General features: G+C 40.3%; 1 protein-coding gene and 1 long non-coding RNA gene across 2 annotated transcripts in view; one reads left to right on the forward strand and one right to left on the reverse strand.

Moving 5' to 3' along the window:
- Nucleotides 1-17,585, forward strand: part of LOC139613175 (inactive phospholipase C-like protein 2) — a 40,235-nt gene extending 22,650 nt beyond the window's left edge. Inside the window, exons 4-7 of the mRNA XM_071469586.1 lie at nucleotides 687-890; nucleotides 5,196-5,271; nucleotides 10,307-10,416; nucleotides 13,848-17,585. Coding sequence (XP_071325687.1) covers nucleotides 687-890; nucleotides 5,196-5,271; nucleotides 10,307-10,416; nucleotides 13,848-14,051 — 594 coding nt within the window. The 3' untranslated portion in view covers nucleotides 14,052-17,585. The remainder of the gene's footprint in view (nucleotides 1-686; nucleotides 891-5,195; nucleotides 5,272-10,306; nucleotides 10,417-13,847) is intronic.
- A 1,463-nt stretch (nucleotides 17,586-19,048) lies between these two features.
- Nucleotides 19,049-23,606, reverse strand: part of LOC139613179 (uncharacterized) — a 36,915-nt gene continuing 32,357 nt past the window's right edge. Inside the window, exon 4 of the long non-coding RNA XR_011686694.1 lies at nucleotides 19,049-21,838. This is a non-coding gene — a long non-coding RNA (uncharacterized lncRNA). The remainder of the gene's footprint in view (nucleotides 21,839-23,606) is intronic.

The raw sequence follows: 23,606 nt of genomic DNA on the forward strand, positions 1-23,606 counted from the left end.
TTTTTTACAGTGATTCAGAGTGAAACTGATTACAAGTTTGTTCACCATTTTGAAAACTGTATTCACACTTATCACACATTTGTGATCTGAAATCCTCATTTGAAGTCTCTGTAACAGAGAAATGCTGTTCAGGAGTATCACAACACTCTGTGGTTGGTCTCATGTTTTTTCTCCTCAGGCATTGTATTAGGATTTATTTTGGTAGCCCTGTTTACATTGCCGGCATTGTGTGATAACAAGCCACTGGCCTTGAGACTGTAACACATCTTGGCTGTCCTGTCACAGTTTGTCCCTCCGGTTGTTGATGTAGGGTTTAAATTTGGCCTTTCACAGGAAGGTTAGGATTTGTGTGTGTGTGTGATGGTGGGTGGGTGTGTTCCATTTCCATGTGATACTGATGTCAGTCCAGAAGGATTAAGTGTGGCTAACAAATGCCAAAATGAAACTTCTAACAGGTAATGAGCAAGCTTCCAGCCACTTCCCCTGACAGGGTGTGACTCTTTGCGGTTGTGGTTACATGTTTTATGTAGATCAATGCCAGACTTGAGCAACATGGAATATGAGGTTCCTTCTCTTTGGACTTTATGGATGCTTATGCCATTAGATGTTTGTTTTGCTTGGCTTGTCAGTATAAACTAGCATGACTGCATGCAAGCCCAGCTGTAATGTCCCTGCTCTCTCTGCAGAATGCCATAGTGTCCTTTAAAGAGCTGTGCGGCCTTTCAGCGGTGGCTAACCTGAAGCAGTGCATCTTGGCCCTTTCCCCTCGACTGACTGGACCCGACAACAACCCCCTTCTGGTGTTCAACCTCAGTGACCAGTACCCCAACTTGGAGCCCCAAGGCCTGCTACCAGAGGTCCTCAAGAAAGTCGTCACCACCTATGAAATGGTGAGTCGTAGTCGGGAAGAGTTATTCACTTTATTTGCATGGTAATAATTCTTGAAACAAAAGTGAAAGAAGCAGATGGAGGAGAGAGACAAATAACCTGTGACCTGTGTGGGTAAAATCTAAAAGGGGATTTTTATATTCAGCTATGGCTGTTTGTTTTTCTGTCCGTCCTCATGGTTCTGGTGTAGGAAGCAGTACACATAGGAAAAACCTGTTCTCAACATATGAACTGTGGTTTACCGGGGATTTGGCAGTGGTGCTATCCATCTGTTTATCTGCCTGTGCTTCCACCCATCAAAGGGACACAGACGACCAAACCAAGCAAACTAGCTTTCACTCCAATCAAATCAATACCTTGGCTTTACTGGTCTTAATGGGGACAGACACAGATGGTTAGGTAATGGGGCCAGAGCTCTGTTAAGTAATAAAATCAATGCTCACAAGTTATGCAACGTGCCATTGAGGCTATTCCCAGACAATGCTATCATCCTTAACACATCCTGCTCTCTTACACCGATTCTCAGCACTTACAAGCAAATCAACTTTCCATCACTACATCACTGCAAAAATCCACCGGCAGACAGAGCCACAAGTGAACAACTTTAAATAATTCTGCATCCAGTAATTATGGTTTGTTTTATCAGGTATTTCCATCCTCTTGTTTGTAACATTATGTTCCCAGAATGTTTATTAAACACAGGAAGATATTCTCAGATTAGCATCATTGTCTGAGCCCAGCTGTTTGTGTCTCTTATTTAGAGTATGCACAGAGGGAGAACATACTGTAAGGTAAATATAAGTGAGGGCACATATGGTGTTGGTAGCATCATATTAAATATGTTGTTTGATATATATTAATATGCTCTGATAATTTGAGTGGCAAATGCCAACAGTTGATATAAATTTCACATTTTATTGAACTTGTTATGCAAACAGTACATGGAGAGACGGTATGGAAAGGGAAACGGCAACACTATGAAGTGCTTTCTTCACCTAACTGTGTTATTTTTATGGCACACTTCATCCCTTGAGACTGAAAGAGGAACATCTGAAAGACGAAAAGATGCTGAAAAGATTCAGACCCTGAGAGATTAAGGTGACCCCTCTGCTCTATTCAGACTCAAGAGTGGAAGGCTAGGTAATTGGCCCTGATGGAAGGAGCGCCAGAAAAATTTTGTTGGAGGGGAAGAAAGGAGAAAATGACAGGTGTTTGGGGACCCAAGTCGAATAAATTAAGAGCCAGGGCTTAAGTGGTGTGAAGCCGCAGGCTCTGATCATCTGCAGAGTGCCAGAGGAGACGGGGAGCAGGAAGGTGTGGTGCTGAAGGGGAGCTGACAAGTACAGAGGCATAAACGAAACGAGGAGAGGCAAACTTAAAGAGTTGTAAATAATGTATGGAACAGTACAATCAAAAATTCAGGCACTGTGTCAAAATCCACCACTGGGACTAACCAGGCTTTGCGCTTCCTAATTGGCAAAAATAGAATCTGGGTCTCAATCCCTGCCCATTTATGTGCTGGAAAAAAAAGGTGGAGAGACTCAGCACGATGCCAGCTGATGGTCTTAGATAATGTGGTCGGATTTCTGTTATTGTGCACAGCAGATGAACTTAGAGCAGAGTTGGTTGATGGAGAGAATACAAAAATACAAACTCTCTGAAATGCTGATCCAAGCGTTCTTCAGAAGCCATGTGCTGGTCCTTTCTTTACTTGGCAATAACCCAGTATTATTTTTCTTGTTGTATTACAGATGTACTCTTTATCAGTTCTATGCACTGCTGTTCATCTGCACATTTTCAATAGATCTGAATTCAAAGTTCAGGTCTATTATGTTTTAAAATTATTTCTTACTGAATGATATCACTAAACTAAAATCACCTTAAAAATAAATGACCATGTGTCTTTGTTAAATGTGGGTAATAATAATAATAGAACTGAACTAAACATGCCACTTCCAGCAGGCAGTCGTTAGTGTGCAAATGGGGCACAGTCCACCCACTTACCTTAAAATGTGCCTTTAAATACATTTGAGATGCTGCATCTGCCACCAGGGCGGTAATTTCTTCACCCATCAGGGAAGTAATCACAGCGTGTGCGACAGCGCTAAGTGCCGCCACTGCAGCTGCGGAGGGACACAAACAGCCACAATCACTTAGTCATGACTGCTTGTAGCACAACATGGTGATTCACTACAGGGGGTTGTGAGACTGTCCCCCCCAGAAAGTGCACAATATCAGGGGATGGACTCTATGTAATGAGGCTTCAGGAAAAGGCAGGATGTTTATATTGTCTTAAGAAAATCCCTCCACTTTTTCATTTCCCGTCTAATTCTCCTAAGAGAGCTAATGAGCGAAACTGTGGCACTGTCATGCAAATGGAGATAATCATATAAACTTGATACAAGAACATTTAATGGTACAAAACGAAACTCATGACTACTCAGTGGAACGCAGAATAGTCACGAGTTTCATTTGTCATATGTCATATGTTGATCACAAGACGAGGATGAGTCTAATGATATTCTACATTTTCCTTGTTTTCAACAAATTTAATGGAAATACCAAAACCACTAATGTGTTAATCAGACTTAAAATACCTTCTGAGTTCCTGCACCTGTCTGTGGCACCCAGCCCCAAACCTACTGGTTCTTACTGATGACATTAATCTTCAAAAACAGGTCACTAAAAACAGTTAGATTTTTACAAAAAGGCTCAGATACATGTGCTCTGCTGCTTAAATCAAATGGTACTTGAACAGAATTAATACACATGTATGTGGGGTTGAGGTCAATGACACTTCTGGCACCTTTCATACAAAATGTAAATTCAAGGTGCTTAACACCAGCACAAAAACTGATTACTCAATATTACAACTCCGTAATAATAATAAATGAAACTAACAAATGAAAACCACATCAACACACACACACACACACACACACACACACAGAGTAAGTAAAAAGAAGTAGGTTTAAAAAACAATCATAAGCCTGAGCAAAAAGAAATGTTTCAAACCTTGGATGCACAGGTCATTCTTGTTAATAGGATCAATTCATTGTTGGTTTTGGTCTTTTCGTGGGATTTGCGGACAGAAGGGGAGTAATATGAGGATGTTTCTTCATCTTTCTTCAAGTTTCCATTTTTCACACATGCCCCCGACACCTCCCTGCACTCTGCTCCCTACTTGCTCTTATACTTTTCATGGTGGCCGGCCACAGAGCTGGCATGCCTCAGAGATCGATGTCAGGGGCACGATGTTGGTCCCTGCTCTTTTTCGCAGGGTAGCTTCCTTACACTGAGCTTGACTGAACAGTGTTTAACTTTCCTTCCTTTCCATCTTGGCAGCAGAGCAGGGTGGTCTGGCCATGTGACACGACCTTGCGGTGCACTTAAGGAGAGTACAAGTGAAGGTACAAGACAATTACAACAGTGATGTGTACACAAAGGCCCCAGTGCCCAACGGGCACTAATTGAAATCAAAAGCAGAGCAACTTTTGTGTATATATCATCTCCTTTAGATGAGACAATTAAGCTATAACTAAGACAATCAGAGAGAAAGATCCAGATGGTCTGTTCAATCACTGCTTATTTACCTCTGTCTGTGACAGGATACACACGCATCATTAACCTCCTGAAACACCGCTCTGCTGTCGTCCTTCTGTAAGGAAACCAAAGCTTTTTATTTTTTTGTTTGTTTAGGGGGTGGTGTCGGGAGGATGCAGTCTCTGCATTCAATTTGTAAATGGGTACCCAAAGCCTTTGAGTAAGTCTGCCTCAATGGCCGCCATGAGAGTTTTAACAGTTTGCAGGTCAGCAGAGTTTGTGCACTCAATTAAGGCTGAGCATAACACCAGAGGAGCTAAACTTAGCATCTTTCACAGCTGCAATTTCACAGATAACATGGTTCAAAATGACTCACATGTTTGCGTTCTACTCCCATCATAATCAAATGACCTTGATTATCTGCCTTTTCTCTCAAAGAGATGCTTTTCAAAACCAAGCATCAGGATTGACAACTATATTTTTCTCTTGACGATAAGTCCCTATTCCTATTTTAAATGAAAAGTATCTTTTAATAAGCACCCTAATTCCTTGTGTCTCCTTCCCTCTCATTTTGGTTTTCAAAAATGCAGTGAAGTGACCTCGCCCACTGCCGTGCCTTTAATAGCAGCTTGTTCTTCAGAGCCCTCCCTGGACAGAAACACCGGCCACCAGACGGAGACTGCTCTCTGCCTTATTGTGGAGTGCCAGTTCTGCTGATGTGGAAAACGAATGCAAATGTGAACAGTATGTTTGTCTCCTTTCAGGTGATCCAGACCAGCAAGACTCTCCTGGAGAACTCTGAGGGGGTGTATGAGAGAATCCTACAAACCCAGAAAGCAGGTAAGAGATGGTCTGATGGTTATAGAGAAAAGACTATTGAAGCCTTTGTTTCCTGACACTATCATCCAGCCCCTGAACGTTCACCATCCCTCTGAAGCCACAAAACACAGATTCATCAATATGAAATTCACTAGAACTGATTATACTTTGCTTATTGAGTGGGGTGAGTGGGATTACCATTTGATTCATGTTCTAGTTTGTGATCCAGCTTTGAAAAGCTGTGCTTCAGACAGAGGTGTTTAATTCACACCAGTAACAGCCTCTGTGCTGTATTCTAATTAGAAGGTTTGGGTTAAGGTTCAAAGATACGAGTGAACTGGGGAAAGGCAACATCAAAGCTAGCAGATGGCAGTCATCCATAGTTCCTCTGCAGCAGACCGCCATACCAGTTAGACCTTCATATGTCTATTTGATGTGTTTATCCAGCCCTGGGTCTCTCAAACTGTTGTACCATGTTGACTCTAATGTGGCCAGAGGTAAAATTAAACCATTCAGCTCGTCTGGGAAGCACAGTTTGAGTGGCAGCTCATCAGTAAAGGCTGGATTTTAGAATACACACACAGACGGATGGACGGAAAATACTGGACGCACAATTCTCGGTGTTCAGCGTTACTAGTGCTTCTGTTGTAAGAGTCAGTTTTTATTCTGCAACAACGCTGCGACCAAGCTGTAAATGAGAAGAAACTCAATTTTTCACATTAATATGCTTCATAATGCACTTTGTGGCAATGAATCCCATCACAGTAGGATTGAAAGCTCATTCATCACTGAGTAAGGCTGCTGGAGCCGCTAAGTGAGAGTGGAAGGGAGCAAAGATGGACCATCATTACCACGGCTCAGCTTTATTGGTTTCCAGATGGATGACTTATAAAATATTCATTGTCTATTGTCTTGGCACATCAGAGAGGAGTAGGACTGTGTCTTTTAATGACAGGCTTGCTGCTGTTTTTTTTTTCTCTTTGCTTGACCACCTTCCAGCCCTTAACAATTACCAGTCAGTGGGATAAAGATGTGCTTGAACTTTTAAAATGGCTACTGTACGAGTGGGTTGTGTCTGCATTCCTCAGCCATAATGAGCCCATTTCATCTGTGCAGCTGTCGTCAGCATCTTTCTTATTCTATTTTCAAGGCCACCGGTTTACAGATGTACAGTATGATATTATTTACAGTACTCCAGTTTGCAAACACATTAATATTAGACAGTGTTTGATTTATAGAGCAGAGTTGTTGACTGTTGTTGTACCTGTTGCTCATAAATCACCCTTTTAAAATAATGAAGTATTTCAGCCTGAAGGAAATGACGTCACTAGATCTTTCTCTTCTTGGTCATCTTCACAAACTGACAATCATGATTTCATGAGTAGTGCATTTAGAAACACAATAGGATCTGATGTAACTGTGCTTTGTGCTCCACAGTGAGTTATTGATAAAGGCTTTGTCAGAGTGATTCATTCCTTTATATAAAACAATGGTCAACACAGCATTGAAAACCTTTACACAGACCAAACCTTTTTTCTTTCTTTTCTTTTTTTTTAAAGCTGCCACAGGAGCTTTTAGTCTCAAAGTTCTATTATATATGATTATCTAAAATCAGCCGGAAAAAATTCAACAGCCAACAATCACAAAGTAGGACACAGCAGATGGCAAACTGAAGAACTTGTACATTGATTTATTTTCCATCCTGAACTAACATATTTTTATCCCAGCAGTGTGTGAGTTTGTCTGCGTGTGTGTGTGCGTGTGTGCAGTGGTGTACATGTTTTTATTTGAATGTGTGCATGCAATGTGGTTTCCCGCACTTGTGTGTTGTGTAGAAACTGGGTCAGTACAAACCCAAGTCCCTCTCTCCAGCAGGCACAACGCTCCAGCAGCAACAGCTATTAAAGTTGTGAATAATCCATCACATCAGCTCAGGAAAAAAACCCTCACAAAGGCAGCGTCAGTGAGCTCAGTCAGGTGCAGCTCAGACGTGTCACGTCCCTCAGCCGACACTCACTCAGGTTCCAGTTAGCATTCAGCGCAGCTACCTAGCTGAACCTGTTGTAGACTAACAACATCAATACACAAGATATTCTTATATGCCGAGTGCAAAATGATGGTGCTCTGCTGCGCAGAGTGGAGCTACAGTGAGACTGTGCAGAATACAAAGAGCCACTGTTTGTGTTACACGTGTTAGAATACCTTTTAATGTGGACTCCCTGACACCAAACAGTCCAACAAGATCTTTGTTCTTTGGCTTTGTTCATTAAGTATGTGGGGCAGTGTCATACTATACTTTATCATATATTTCTACAGCTGCAAGTAACATCATCAATTAATCTGCTGATTATTTTCATGATTAATTTGTTATTTTACATTTACGATGTTTTATAGACCCATGACAATATCCTAAAGCAAAAGGTAACATGGTAATGTTTAGTCCAAGCAACATTTCAAACCCCAAAATATTCAATTATGTTAGTCAAGTAGCATGACTCCAAAAAATTCTCTCGGATTTGAGAACCGTCCATTTCCAATGTTTGATACCAATTTAAAAAAAATAACATTTGATCTTTGTTCTCATTTTCTGCTCAACTTTCTTTCTACTTTTTTATCCTGTTCAGTGAAACACTTAATTTCATTTGTCAAGAAAAATACAAAAACTTTCACTTCACCTCTTTCCAGCTCTGATGCTTTTCAGAGTCATATATAATAGTTAATTGAATATCTTTGGGTTTTAGACTGCGAGTTGCACAGAAGCAAACTGATGATGTCACCTTCTTGACGTGTTTGAGAAAATAACCAGCAGATTAATAAATAACTGCAGCCCCAGTTGTCGTTATTCATCAGTCATGGTTTGCAGCATTTCCTCAGTATTCTGTCTGATGAAGTGCTGGCATTCGGTGCTGTGAATAGATACGATCATCTCTTGTTGTAGGAATGATCAATTATCAATCCACTGAATAATTCAGGTCATGCTCCTCTGATCTGCCGCTCCATACTGTAGTTGTCTCATGCTGTGAGATGTGAGAGCCTCAACTGCACAGTTTCCGTCTTGCAGCATCACCTCACAGAGATCAGAGTCTGAAACGCCTTGCTAAGGATGAGCTTCCCTGTTTCTTGCCTGCCAGACTCCATAAGATGTTGCTAGGCAACCTCCAGTGTGAGTTAACAGGGTGTTTGTGTGTGTGTATGTGTGTGTCAGAGATGGAGGAAGCTCTGCTCCTTTAGCACAGTCATGGTTCATGTGCACAGCAGCAGCAGCCGCTCTGTAGTCACAGAATGGTGACCTGAAATTGAAGAGAAATAATTTTACATGTCGGTTCAAACACAGGAAGTATAAGAAATAAAAGTGTGTGTGTTTTTAGGATCAATGGTGTGAAGTCTGGTTCAAAGATGATGAACGTGTCAGATTATCAGTGAATTCTGTCGCGTGGTTGAGGTTATATTCTCGCCCGAGGTCTCTCACCAGACTTGCATCCACAGCTGAGCGGCTCTACACCAGCCCAACCCCACACCTATTATGGTGATTTCACACGAAGGGGGTCTCTCTCTCGCGTGCACACCATGTTTCCATGGCAACAGCACCAACAGGGGCCAGTACCGACTCTGATATCACAGCCTCAAGCGGAAAAGTGTGTGTTCTCAGTGGTTCCCAGTGCAGAAGTGCATTATGCAGTTACAGGCTTTGTGCATAGCAGGAACTCTGCTGTATTTCTCTTTGGTTTATTTACAGGGGACGGTTGCCTGTTGCTGCAGTGTCAGTGCTGCACTATAAAGCACACTGAACATTAAACATGCCCTTAGTCAGGCTCAGTCATGCAAAGGGGGGAGGTGGGAAACCTCCTCAGGAGACAAATCCTTCCTCTGTTCCATGCCTTGATGCTAATCCACAGTGAAAGAACGTCACTCGTCTGTCTGCCTCTCTCTCTGTTTCCGAGGCTCCTTCTTCTCCCTCTCATCCTGCCTCACTGCTTCCTTCAACCTCGCTTTTTGTTCACTCACTTATCTTGCCTTTTTGCATTCTGTCTCTTTTTTTTTTTTTTTTTTAAAGTTCACCAGGTTTTCCCTACTCTCCCTACCCTTGACATCTCATCAGCACCTCGTTGGCACGCGCCACTTTGCTTTCCCTCCCACCTACTAACGTTTCACTCCAGGATATAGATTTCACATTTACGATGTGAAGCAAGGCGTTGCAGAGGGAGGGCAAACATGCTCAACAGACCGTTGCCGGTTGACAGGGACAGACAACACAATGAAAATTAATGTAACGCTGTTTGGATTGCAAAAACAAATAAGGCACCTTCACTTAAGTCCAAATGATATATACAGATTACTTGTTTTATTCAGCAAACAGGCCAAAATCTTCAGTTTAGAATAATTTATTACAATGAAAAGCAACAAATTATTACATTTGAGCAGCTTCAACCAGTAAATATTTAGAATTTCTTCTTGAAAAATGATTTAAATGATAAATTGTTTATCAAAACAGTTGCCAATTAATTGAATTGTTGTTGCAGGTCTGTAGGATATTAAACATAAACAGGACGTAGCTCCCATTCTTCAAATAACTGACTCTTGCTTAATTGTGTCACATTTCCTCTCATATCAAAGAGTTTTTTCAATCAAATCTGATTTCATCATTTTAATGGCAGAAGCTGCTACAGTTTCACTTCTTAAATTTATTTCTCAGCTTAAATCTGTTCAGAAATTTGCACCTGATGTCTGCTTTTCAGACCTGACCTGCAGTGCACCTGCAACAACAGCTACTGTGAGCCATCATCACACTGCAGATGTACAGTAAGGAGAGAGGAATCCTCCTCCACAGCTGGCAAGTCTGTGTACTTCCACATATTCAACGCCTCTGCCACAGCAGGAGACTGTGAAATGTTGGCTGTGCGTGCCAGCGTTTGCTTTGCTCTAATGTGTTTCCTCACAGTAACAACAGGCCCAGCACCCAGTCACCTCACAGCTGCTCTTCTGTTTCACAAACCACCATGAATTCCAGCCGTAAAGACTGACTCGGCACTTGCTCTCGTGTCTCTTTCTCTCTCAGCGATGGAATTTCACGAGAACCTCCACGACTTGGCCATGAAGGAGGGGTTAAAGGGCAGGAAGTTGCACAAAGCGGTGGAGAGCTTCACATGGAACATCACCATACTGAAGGTGAGAGTTTCAGTACACTACTGACTACTCTGACATGTAACACACTGTTTACTTTCCTGTTTGAGTAGCGTCCAGTTGCCACATTGCACGCTGTATTTTGAAATGTTACTTCTCATATTCCCGCAACACACTGAGATGATCAGAGGAGGTCAGAGCTCAGGGTCAGTGGCCTTGGGGAGTTTTTCCTCATTAACAGTTTAATGGATATTTACAGTAGCTGTTGTAAGAATTTTTATCATAATTCTGGTTATTTGACAGTTCCTGTTGGAGCTGTGCAACAGACCAGTTTCCAGCTGCAGTTGTCATGATAAGTGCAGAACACGGTGGCTTGAAAACCAAACATAATGACTGAGAGCTTATGGGGCATGCAGAGTCTCTTTCCGTGATCCCTTTAGGTGAATAGTAATACTCACTGAATCCTGTACTGACAAAGTGAGTGAAGTTTTGCCTGTATAACCTGCAGGAATCAACTCAGAAAATCAGACTGAATTGATTTGTTGTTCTACGTCACCAATTCAGCCTGACATTGTGTTGATGTTAACCGATTCCTTGTTGAGATGGGAGGTATTTTGTGTTGTTTCACCTCATTTTCAGTTATTATGGAAGTGGCAGGAGTGGTTGCTATGATTAGTTAAAATTCTTTCACAGATTTCAGAAATGTCAATTCATGAGTTGTTTTTATGAGTCTGCTCACACAGAGCATCTGCAGATCAGGAAAAGTCTGAAATTTTAAGTTTTTACTTTACAAACCTCAGAAATATTGAGTTGGCCTGCTGTAGTTAGTAATGTCAGTTAGAAAATGCTTTTGTATCTGGTTCCATGCTGTTAGGAGGTGTTACACGCCTATAAAGTACAAGTGGGATTGGCAATTAAGATAAATCAATTTTCTGTGGAGTTTCAGTCAAACACTGTCACTACTGCTAGCAACAGTAGCTTGGAAGCTCATTGTTCTGTAATGGGTGTTGATTTTTACTTAAACTTAAATTCACACATCCATGTTCTGCTGCAGGTCCAGGTCATTTTACTTTAATTATATCATTAGGAATCACTGTTGTATCCTGCTGGAAAAATACAAAACAAAGATAAATCTCATCCCTTCTTATTTTCCATCATACTTCGGCTGGTATGATGATGAAACAGATGTAAAAGCGAATTCTATGTGATATTAAAAATGTTTTAAATTTGAGTTGGTGAACATTATTAGTAGCATTATTTTTCTAATATTTCACATATGTCGCAGATGTATTAAAAAAAAATCAGACATAAAGTGTAATCACATTCTTATTTAATGTTAATTATGTCACATTTAAAACCAAAGTGCCATTAGTTCACGTTAGTTTGTAAATACAATGTGCTTCGGAAAAAAAAAAAAGAATACCCGCTAGTGAAAACATTACCTTAGGCTGTTGAAATTCTATCATATACAATAAAAACAATATACAATAAAAGTGAACATTTCAAAAGATGGAAGCTCATCTTGTCATTAATTTCAAAAATGAAATTTTGTGAAACAAATACACAAAAACTGCTACAATAACACCGACTCACCACTCAGGCCTGGTTTCTGTTATCAGTGATTAAATACTGATAATCAGTTAAATTTAGGATAAATGAAGAAGTAAAACTCTGAGTGAACTTCTGTGTAACAGGTTAACCTTCAAACTGTGTCTGATGAAGCAGATATTTCTATGCTGGAGGTAATGCTGCAGTGAGTTGAAGGTTTTTCTTGCACCAGTGTTTTTAGGGAGTTGTCCACCCAGTTTAAGCCTCTCTGCACCTCATGTACTTACATCCCTTTCTTTTCAACCTCCCCTGCCAGCACAAGGGATAATTATTGATGAATGACCTTCTGCATATTTATTTGTGGTATTTGCACGTGTTAATTAAGATTACATCACGAGTAGCTCGGCTATAATTTATCCCCCGGAAATTGAGTTGAGCCTGGCGAGTGTGTGTAATTCATTGTGTGCTCTATTTTCTGTCCATGTTTAATCTGGGGCTCCATTTAAATGAATCTCATTGCTGGCAGGATGACTACCTACGCAGACTGTAGATTTTTCATGATCATTAAAAGTCAGGATATAAAATTAAGCTCCATTTAAAACAAACCAACAAAGCCTGAAACTCAGTACAAAAACTTCTCTAAAGCCCCTTTAGAGGTGGAACATTTAATACAGCTGTGTTCATTAAGCTGGGTTAGGATCTGGCTTTTACAGACATGACCTTTACAGGAATAGCTACAGTGCTTGTGTGACCTTTGTTAATGGGAGAGATCCTCCTCTAATAACTGATAAATTTTCATCAGATTTAGATTCTGCTGCCTATTTTCTAATATCTGACAGAGCAGCATATGACAACAGGATGTTAAATATTTCCTTGAGATTCATCAAATCAAATCACTCAGTTGGCACAATTTAAAGTGAAAGTATAAATAGGGGGACTGCTTGTCTGATAATTAATAATAATCGTGGTGGCATGAGGGCACTAATTTCCTCTCCTTAACCACTTTTGCCCCATCCTGTGGTAAAAAGTAGTTTTTATAGGCTGACCTGAAAAGAATCTCCTCATTTCCTCTTTTATCTTCTTTATTAAAGGATCAATTCACATTTTTTCAAGCATGTCTTAAAGCAATAGCCTGGTGCCCATCATTAACCATTAAAAGATCCTTTCCTCATCTATATTTAATATTTCTTTAGACAGTTTTCATGTTGAGTTTCACCGGAGGGACAAGGACTAACTTAGAGTTAGTCATCTAAAGAGGATATTTCCTAAGCTGCTGTTATCATCAGCAAGTGCTTTGTCCCCCATTACTCAACTCAAATGCAAAAGCCTGTTTCAATGTTCACATAGGCAATGTTTTAAAACAGTGATTTTAAAATTGTGAATCTGCTTTTTTTTAAACGGTTCTTTCTTTATGCATAAAGGATGCAAATGAAATGATTAATTAATTGAAGTGCTTAAGATGTACATTTAATCTGTGTATTTAACCTTGACCTGTTGTGGCCTTTACCTTAACATAACAGCATTTAATTCAGATGGTGCTAATAACAACTCTGCTGTGACCTTTATGTGAAAGTGACTCAGGCGCTGTGCAAACATGAGACAGATGTAGAATTGCCATCATGTCTACATGACCAGGTTTATGTTTGAAAAGGGTTTAAACACATTTCTTACAGCTTTGCCAAGTTGTCTGCAGCTCTTGAACTCAGCTTCCTCAAAAAAATATGTATCTCAGGTCACATTAATAGAATAATTAGTAATTATTACAACTGAAAATTATTGTTAACCAATTGGGAAATACTGATTAAAAAAAAAGGGTGTAAATTTCTGATAATTAAATTACATTCAGAAACACTGGCTTGCCTTCATGGCTCCTGTACTACGCTGCTCTAACCTCCAGCGCTCTGACGCTGTGATCTTTACCCCCTCAGGGCCAGGCAGACTTACTGAAGCACGCCAGGAGTGAAGTCCAGGAGAACCTCAAGCAGATCCACTATGCTGTGCTCACCTGTAACCTGAGTAAAGGCGGAGCAGCGGGCAGCTCCTCTGGCTCTGAGTCCAAGAGCAGACGTAGCCTAGAGGCCATTCCCGAGAAGGCCACTGCTGAGGAGGAGCTCACTGACGAGGATAACTGAAGAGCTGCAGTCCTGCTCTGGTACTCTCCTGGCACCCACGTTCAGACCTCTACTCTGTTCCTGCCTCCTGAGCTCAAAACCCAAAGCTCCCTCTCTCTGTGTGGCTTTACCCTGGCACCATCGCTCTACACAGTGTTTTTCCACATTCCATCAACTACATTCCTGTACCCCAAGCACAGCTGTAACCTCTTAGAGACCTCTGCCTTGTAATCATCAGTAAAATGTCACCACTTCTTTAGGACACAAATCCTACCCAAGTTCAGATCACAGAAGGTCTCCACTTAAGCTTCTGGAAAATAGCTCTCATTATTTCTAAGTCTTAAAATATTCAGGCGTGGTACTGCAGGCTGGAAAAGTGTGTGAGGGTCTTAGTAAACATTTGATGATGCTGGTGCTGCCGAGATATGACGTGAAGTTGTCATGTAATTGCTGAATCTAAGCATCCAGCAAGAATGGCCTTTAGGAAAAGTGTTGAAAAGGAGAAAATGTACAAAAGCAGATGATTTGTGCCAAACATAAATGACCCTGATAACTTTCCCAAACATAGAACTCAAATCTCTTCATCTGCAGTCCCAATGCAGAGGTTTGTTACCCTCCATTCTTCAGTCTGACCCTGTTTCTCATCCTGGGTGAGCTGGGAAGGCCTAGTGAACTACCAGCCACGTGACCGATACAGACATTACTACTGTTCAGAAACGGTGCACTTCTACTCAGCGGCAAGGGGTGTTACCCGAGGAGACAAAAAGAAACGGAGCCCTTGGAATGTCGTAAGAGATTTCTTAAAGCACAATTTTCTGGAGCAATGAATGTAACAGGACAGAGGAAGCAGTCGGGACGAGAAGGAAACAGAAGAAGTGAACGAAGAAGGAAACGTAACGAATGAGAGTAAAGAGTTGTTTACAATACTGAACTTGTCCGTGTTCTTGTCTGCCAAAATAGTATAATATACTATGTATATATGGAGTTTCCTGTTACCTTTTTTCTGCAGAGTGCATCATTTTATTATTGTATACTTGGAAATATGAGATTTATTTTATAAAAGATATATGAACATGTCTGTGGAGAAACAAATTTTATTTGTCTGTAGATATCTGATAAGGAGGGTTGGCACTAAAACGTGGAGACAGAAGGACAGATAAGAGAATGTATTCATACTGTTTGTTCGATGCAAACAACAACAGTCTCAAAAATCACAACCAGCAACTGCATGAGAAGGAACCACAACTGGATGTTCATAACGTGCACTCAAAAACAGTCTGGACGTTGACACATTTTCATGTTTTAGCATTTCATTTGGAAATATACTAGGCCTTTAGTTTTACAGCATGGTCCTCCCATTTCAACTTGCTAAAAGAGCATTAACTTTATGTTGTATTCTACCGGTGCGTTTCATTTTACTGTTACTTTTAAAAGTCTGCAACCCATAAAAAGAGGCAGATGGTTGATGTGTTTTTATTTTTCCATTTCTACTGTAGTTTAAAACACCCTGATGAGAAATGAACTCTGGCTGGTTTGAAAACTCTTTCCCTTGTTTATGTCCTATCGTTTGGTTCTGATATCCTCCTGAGCAGAGTCACTGAATCAGGAAACCAACGTGACACGTCCGAATATTAGACTTTGAATGGGAGGTCATGCACAAAAACAAAGACTATAGCTTCATTTTAAATGTGCAGTTTAAGCTGTTAATCATATAAAGATGTTTCCCTCTCTAGTACTCCTGGGCTTTGCTATGTTTCATCGTGCAGTTTGTCTCTGTTTAATGCAAAAATCATCCACATGCAGCGTTTTGAGATTATGTTTGAGGAACCACTGTGCAGGATTAGCTCCTCACACACAGCTCAAGCGGCTCCTGTCTGCCTGGCAAGTCAAATGAGTCACAACAAGAATTTCAACTCAGGTCTGGTGAGATGGTTGAGAAGGATATGAACTTCAGAGTAATAATAGCTTCATAACCATTCCTGGTGACAGTAGTAATTGATCCACAATTACCCTGTGATTTAATTGTGCTTCATTACTGCTAACTAAAACCTACTGTAGCAAGTACAAATTGAGAAGAGTTTTGTCTTTTAATATGCCTCTGGCTTGCTAGTCATTTAACAGTCCACAACAGTGTCTCCAATTAAAATTTCATACTAGAAAACAATTTACTTTCTTACTAATTATTGCATAAACGAGACTTGAAAATGATTAGTTGCGGCCCCTGATGGCAAACTTATCATTTCCATTATCAATTAATCTTTGGAATATTTTTCTGAAATCATGGTTATCGCTTTGTCTATAAAGCATCAAAAAACATCCAAGTGCACAAAGTGACATCTGCAACCCAAAAATATATAATCACAAAGATGCAAGACCAAGCAAAGATTTAATCATCAGATTTTTCTTCTTTTTCTTTTTAACCTGAATGATTAATCAATGATCAAAAAAGCTGCTTATCAGTTTTCTTGTAATCCATCAATCAACACATCGCTGCAGTTTTTCTGACGAGTATTGTAAACCCCAGACGTGCAGATACAGATGTTTTAAGGTGTTCAGATTAGTTCTTGTTTAAAATAACAACTGTCTGTTCCACTCAACAACTATCATTTCTGTAGAGCAGCCTATCTCTTTTCAGACATCTAGCACAGAGTGGTGTGTCTGCATCAACCAAACTATTTTTGCCTGAGCAGAAGCAATAGACCAGAAAGCAGAGAACTTATAAACTACAAATTGCCAAGAGTTTATTTTTTCGTGTTTGTCAATTCAACTTCAGCAAGTGAATCTGTCACCAACACTCATCATTATATCTGAAGAAATCAACAGTCACCCACTTTTGCCTGTTTCAGCTTGTGAAGACACTGTTGTTTATGTTAGTCATAATTAAAATGGAGGCTTTTGCAAGTAGAAAATTGCACTTTTTAAAATTTCTATTTTGATGATGTAACAATTAACTGTTTAGACTTATGCAGAAGCAGTAAATTAACTTTCAATAAGGACAAAAAGACGCTCACAGACAAAAACCTGGTCCAGCAGATACTCTGTTAAAGGCTTAATCTGTAAACATGGGCCCTAAAAAAGTAAACTGATGTTATTTCATTCAAGTCTTGCCTTTTTGTGGATTTTTTGGGGCATGTGCTCAACATTTATTTAGTCAATATATTGATTACCAGCAAGAAATCAATTATTGGACTTTTTCGAACATGCAGGAATTCTTAATCTCCTGTTGCCACGTAGTTGGACTGTTAAATGAAGCTCAAGCATTTTGTAAAATGTTAGTCTGTGTCTCTAACACCCCCCCACCTCCTCATGCTCACAATGTTGTGCCCTTTGGTTTTAAATATTATCCACACATCCTGCAGACCACACGACCAATAACAAACACTGTCTGAACCTCAGTGCTGTGCAAGTCGACGTATTTATAATTGAAAAGAAGATGAAAAAAGAAGCATTTCAGCTGTATCACCTGTCTCATCTCCTTATCTGTCAAGTCCAAGAAAAAAAAAAAAAAATGAAAACAATAAAACCTCTGAATAAACAATATTGGATAGACTGTGACTGATGTGCTGTGTAATTAATCTATCTGAATAAGTAATGTTGTTTTTCATCACTTTATATCTTCTAATGACAAAACAGATTTGACCCTGGTCAAAAAACTGCAGATTTCTCCAACACTCCACAGTTACGTCTGTGAAATCCCATCATCTGCCCCCTGTAGCAACCCGGTCAACGCTCCTCTCGGCCCCAACTCTGCAGCTCCCTCCTCCCTTCAGGCTGTACAGTGTTGGACTGACCTTCCTGCTCCAGTCAGCACTGTGGTTACTCCCTGCTTCCCCATTATAGGCCCCTATGTTAAGTAATTCACATCCCAGTGTCTCACTGAGTCACTCGCTCTTACTGAAAGCACAAGACAATCACTCTTGGGTCAAAGGAGTATTTCACATATTTTTCTTCCACTCCCTTTGGCTTTGACTCTTCCAGGCCTGAATATTAGTTTCTAATCCAGCAGTCAGAGCTCAGTCCCCTGCTGCTCTTATTCCAAGTCACTCTGAATTAGAACATTACAGCCAAGTGCCGAAAATCCAAAATATTACCCAAGATTAGTACCGCATGTAATGCAAAAAAAAAAAAAAAAAAAAAGTATTAGCCATGTTTGCTGCAAGGCCACATGAGAATGTGAGAATGTGATTATTTATTTTAAGGACAGAGACACCTAGTCCTGACTCTCTCAGCTGTTTTTCCAAAGCTGGAGGAACACAGGCATCAGTATCGATCAGCTCCCTGCACATTGAGTGGATCAGAGGGAGCCTGGGGAAATAAAGCTTCAGCTTGCTTTAGATGGATGATGAATCTGCCTCCAGCACACACACACACACACACACACACACACACACACACACACACACACACACACACACACACACACACACACACACACACACACACACACACACACACACACACACACACACACACACACACACACAGAGGTAACATGCAAAAGCAGGCACCATTTTACGAACATGACAGCTGTATAGTTACTGGTGAGCATTACGTTCAGGGCCCATGACGGCAAATGCTTGATCATGATTTGACATCAATCCAGACCTGGAACAGTCGAGAGATTTGCCTGTGGATCTGAGATAATGAACTAAATTTGTACGAAAAGAATGAAAAGTTAATATAAGCTGCAACTGACCCAATTTGTTTCTTTAAAAGCAATCACCAAACTCTTCATTTTTTTTTTTTTTTTTGAAATGGAAGTTAACCTTTATGATCTCTCTTATCTCAGGTTAAAAGCCTACCTGTTCTATCACTGACCGATAAGCTGTGCAAACATACATGCACAAGACTGCTGCTGCTGCTCTCTCGCCTCAACGGACGGTTCTGCAATCAGCTAGATGTGCGTGAGGAACATGTAAACTCACCAGAACGGTCCTCTAATGCACTCTTAAAGAGCTTTTTTGATGAGTGTTAATATGTAACAGAATGTTGATAAAGTGAAATGGATTTTATTGGCCATAGGAGAGTTCGAATTGAGGGTTTCTGTTTACGCTTTTGAAGCCATAGATTGTCTAATGATCCCCAGTGGGAACATTGTTCTGTAACGTCAGTGCCGCAGGTCTTTCTCTAATGTTTCTCGGTTTTTCAAACAACCGACTCGTCAACAGATCATTTCTTGTAACTTACAACTTGATTTATCCAAACACTGCTTGTGGCAAAAGTGCAGGTTTAGTTTAACAAACTTGAAGTGAGAAGTGCGCTTTGTTGAAAAGCTACATCACTTGAAATGTGACAGTGTAATAATACAGGCTGATGTCAAAACATACGCCTCAATGTGTCAAACTTGGGTATTGGGAAAGCAGACGGTATGATGCACTTGTAAAGGTTTGAGCTCTTAAACAGCGGCGCTTCAAACAATACAAGAGTCATTGTGGAGGGTTTGTACAGTAAACATCGACTGGAATTAATGAGCAGCGTCACAGACAGCGGACGAGGCCTTGTCGCCACTTTAAGGACTCGCACATTCCCAGAAGCAAGTTACAGCAGCGCTGTGAAGATGAATGGATGGACGGATGGATGTGTCTGGTCCTGAGCGTTGTGTTTGAGCTTAAATCATCATGTGGGTGTTTACAGCCGAGTTGTGGCACTCAAACGAGCTGTGAGAGAAATGTTTGGACAAGGTGTAAAACAAAAGGGCCGTGCAGCACAGGCTGTCAGTGAGGACGCTTTCTGTTAAGATCATCTAAGTGGATGTCTTTGTATTCTGTGGCAGCTCCACTGCTGGCAGGGCAGTTTGTGTCACTGCTGCTGGAGATCTCTGCAGCCAAACGGGGTCGACACACAATGACAGACTCCAGATACCTTTTACAGATGAGGTCCCAAATGGAGCAGAGGTTAGTGAATGCATCGCACTCAACCTGCATCCCTCCCTCTCTTTAACACCCACTTTCTTCTCCTTCTCCTCCTCTTCCTCACTTGTTTCCTCAGGTTATTGATCCGTCCTCCGATCCCTCCCCTGAATGCGCTGTTTTCATCGCAGATACGTGGCCTCTTATCCGACCTCATCAGCCGGGAGTGAAGTGACATTTAAGCCCAGCAGTGGGTCCATGTGAAAGTGCGTAGTGCAGCCAGTGACCTCAGAGGCGAGTCAGTGGGGTAAATCATCAAAACAATGGAAAATGATAGCAAAGGCTTCATTTCCCCACAGTAAAAGGATCAGGCAGTTATAGAGTTTAGAAACTGCAAAGACTTGCATCAAAAAGACAAATGTGTCTTTTTGATGCGATTCCACTACGTATCTGCAAATGTCCTGCAGTCAGTCAAGAAAGTGAACATGAGAAGAGGCTGGCTTCTACAAGAGGACGATAATCTAAAGCAAACCACATGGCCCCTCATAGTCCCCTGTCTTTAACATCAGTGAACATCTGTGTGTAGATCTTTAACATGCTGTGTGTGCAACAGCCTAAAAATACCTCAGAGCTTGATGAGATCTGCAGGAAGCGTTTGCAAGCTGCAGTATTCGTCAAATACTAAGTTCTGAGTTGCCTAAACTTTTTCTACATGCAACAATTACAATTAATTAATTTTTTTTCTATTTTTTGAAGTTTGTGAAATAAATAGTCATACTACATTAACAGTTAGAATTTGCAACAGGTTGCCCAAACTATTTCATACAACTGTATATAAACAAAAAACTCTTGAGAAGCCGAGATCAGTAAATGTTTGCCACTGATGCTTGTAAAATGCCTGAAACGATTAAACAGCTGTTAGAATAAGTAAATAAAAGTATTATGTCATAAGTGGCCCCAGCTGCCACGTGGTATAGTGGATGAATGTGGTTTTCAGTCAGTGGTTATTTATGGCTGATTATCTCCGTTTTCTGCATCTATGGAAAATAAGCCCCAAACAGACAGATGCTGACATGTGATATCCAGCAGTTCATCACTGCTCAAGCATAACACAAGGAAAAAAAGAGCAAACTGTGGTGTGGACTGATGTCTTTCTGCTACCAGTGGTGGTATCTAAACATGTGCATAGTTTGTACATGGAGTTGACAAAGCCCATCATTTTTAGCTAAGGTTACAGACATCTTGATTAAATTAGTTTTGATTGTTTTAGTCCACAGCTGTTTTAGACAAAAAGATTTCATCACTCTGAGTGGGTTCAGTATTTCTATCAAACATCCAGATTTAGAATCAATGGAGAGGTTTGTGCGTCATTTCTTTAAGTCAAACAACTTCTGATTGGGCTTTTAAATAAACAATAACTGAGCTCTATCAGCGACCACAGCCTCATCAATAGACCTTTGCTACACACACACACATCTGTAACAGCTTTCCTCCTCATCAGTGTTGATACAAACAGCAAAAGTAATATTTTTAGAATTGCAATGATTACTTTATTAATCAATAAGTTGATCTGCAAATTATAATAATACTAATAATCCGCAACTATCTTGACAGTCGATATATCTCTTTCATTATTATTCTTATTATTTCTATTATTTCTACTGAATATCTTTTGGTTTTTGGACAAAACAAGACCCCTGAAGCCATCAGTCAGTACCTGGGATGTTTTCTTTTTTTTTTTTTTTTTTTACTACTTTCTTACATTGTATAAACTGAATGATTTAAGAAAATAATCAGAAAATTATTTATCATGAAATGAGTATTGTTGCAACCCTAAATATTTCCTAACAAAGATGACAACACAAGTTGACAGAGACCAAACAGATCGTGAAAAGATCAGAACTAATGTGATTTTTATAAAAAAAAATACTGCAGCTTCTTCATGTAGTGTTTGTCGAGCTGAAAATGACAGTGGGAAGGGACAGTTTTACTCCACAATGAAACACAGACCAGAATACATCTACATTGACCAACAACTTTTAACAACCTTCTGCAGATCCATTATACTCATTATTAGATATAGGGAGACAGAAATGCTTTAATAACGTATGAAACCAGCCAAGTTACTTGAAAATCACTGCAAACGTCTACATCTGCAGTTTGTTCCTGTGCCTTCTGCTCAAAAGTCTCCTCGCCTCCAGGCATCCAGGCCTGATGTACATCAATAACATATGCTGTGGCAGAGTTACCTTTTCCACCCTTCACATCTTTTGTTAGTGAATATTTCATGCTCTGCTAGTCACTAAACTGCCTGTCCCACAGCGCCGTCTTCCCCCTTTGTGGAAAGCAAGCGGTTGCTCTTCAGCAGCACTTAGTGTCTTTGCTGCAGATTGAGCGTTGCCACGATCATGACCGAGTCATGAGCCCCACGGCGCAGCTAAAGGAGAGATAGAGGAGGTATATACAAGCAGTGTTCAGAGGAGCTTCACTAAACGCAGACATGCTCACAGGGCTCGTCTTAAGGCTGAAAGACAGGCCTTTTCTTTCAGAGGCAGAGAGGAATGTCTTAGATATTGGGCAGCTGCCGTGGATAATACAGCAGCCATTTAACACTGTTTCCTTCAGCTGGAAGGATGAGATACTGTTTGGCATGCTCATCTCAAGAGATTCCTAATGGAAGGAAAATTTATACCACCAATAGCCAGGGCACTATGTTTTACAAGTTGCCTTGTTAAACCATCAAGTGTTTTATGTCCTCAGCAAAGGGTTTTAGTTTTAATGTTGTCAAAGTGACATTGAACAGGTTCAGTCTGACCAACCAGTGTTTCACACTGTGAAAGGAAATCAGCAGGTGTTTTCATATTTATTTACCAATGTTTCGTGGTTTTAATACTTTTTGGTTACAGCTACGGTCTTTAGATGGGGATTCAGAGCTCAAACTGAAATGTCATGAATCTTAGACTCTACACATGCTTTTGCAATCCCTGATATTTTCATTTAGAGATTAAACAATTAGTCAATTATTTGATAAGTCGATCAACAGAAATTCAATTGGCTACTAATCTAATAACCCTTTAGGCTATTTTTAAAGCAAAAGGTCCAAAAAATTCATTGACATTGACATGTGAATATTTTCCAGGTTTTCGGTCTGTTGCTCGCACAAAACAAGACATTGGCATACATCACATTGAACTCTGGCCAATTGTGAATTACATTCTTTTACTGTTCAGGCCAAACAATTCATTGCTGGCCTGCAGCCCATTTTTCATTATCATTTAATCAGTTGATTATTTTCTGACAAATTGTGAGGACTGGTTCTCAAAGTGAGGTCAAGGGAGCCACAGGGGTCCTTGAGGGGGTTCCTGCAGGTTCCCAGCAAAAAGAGGAATCATTTATTTTCACTATAATTCCATCCATGAATAACACAATGACAGAATGTTTAACTATTTTGGTCATGGGTTTCAAACACTCAATAATAAAACATCTAGAAGCAAAGATCTTATCAGATGGGGACCGTGGTCTAATTTGTCTCAGTTTAGGGGTCTTTGACGTGAAGAAGTTTGAGAACCAATGGTCTTTAAAATGTCAGAAAATACTGAAAAATGCCCATTACAATTTCCCAGAGTAAAGGGTGAGTCTTCAAATTATTTGTCTGACCAACAGTCAAAATTCAATGATATCCCCAACTTCAAACATATTAATCAGTCGGCTTTAAAAAGTGTTTTTC

This window comes from Trachinotus anak, unplaced genomic scaffold, assembly GCF_046630095.1.
Source record: "Trachinotus anak isolate AG129_WGS33_773 ecotype Australia unplaced genomic scaffold, CSIRO_AGI_Tana_v1 ptg000032l, whole genome shotgun sequence".
Classification (NCBI taxonomy): Eukaryota; Metazoa; Chordata; class Actinopteri; order Carangiformes; family Carangidae; genus Trachinotus; species Trachinotus anak.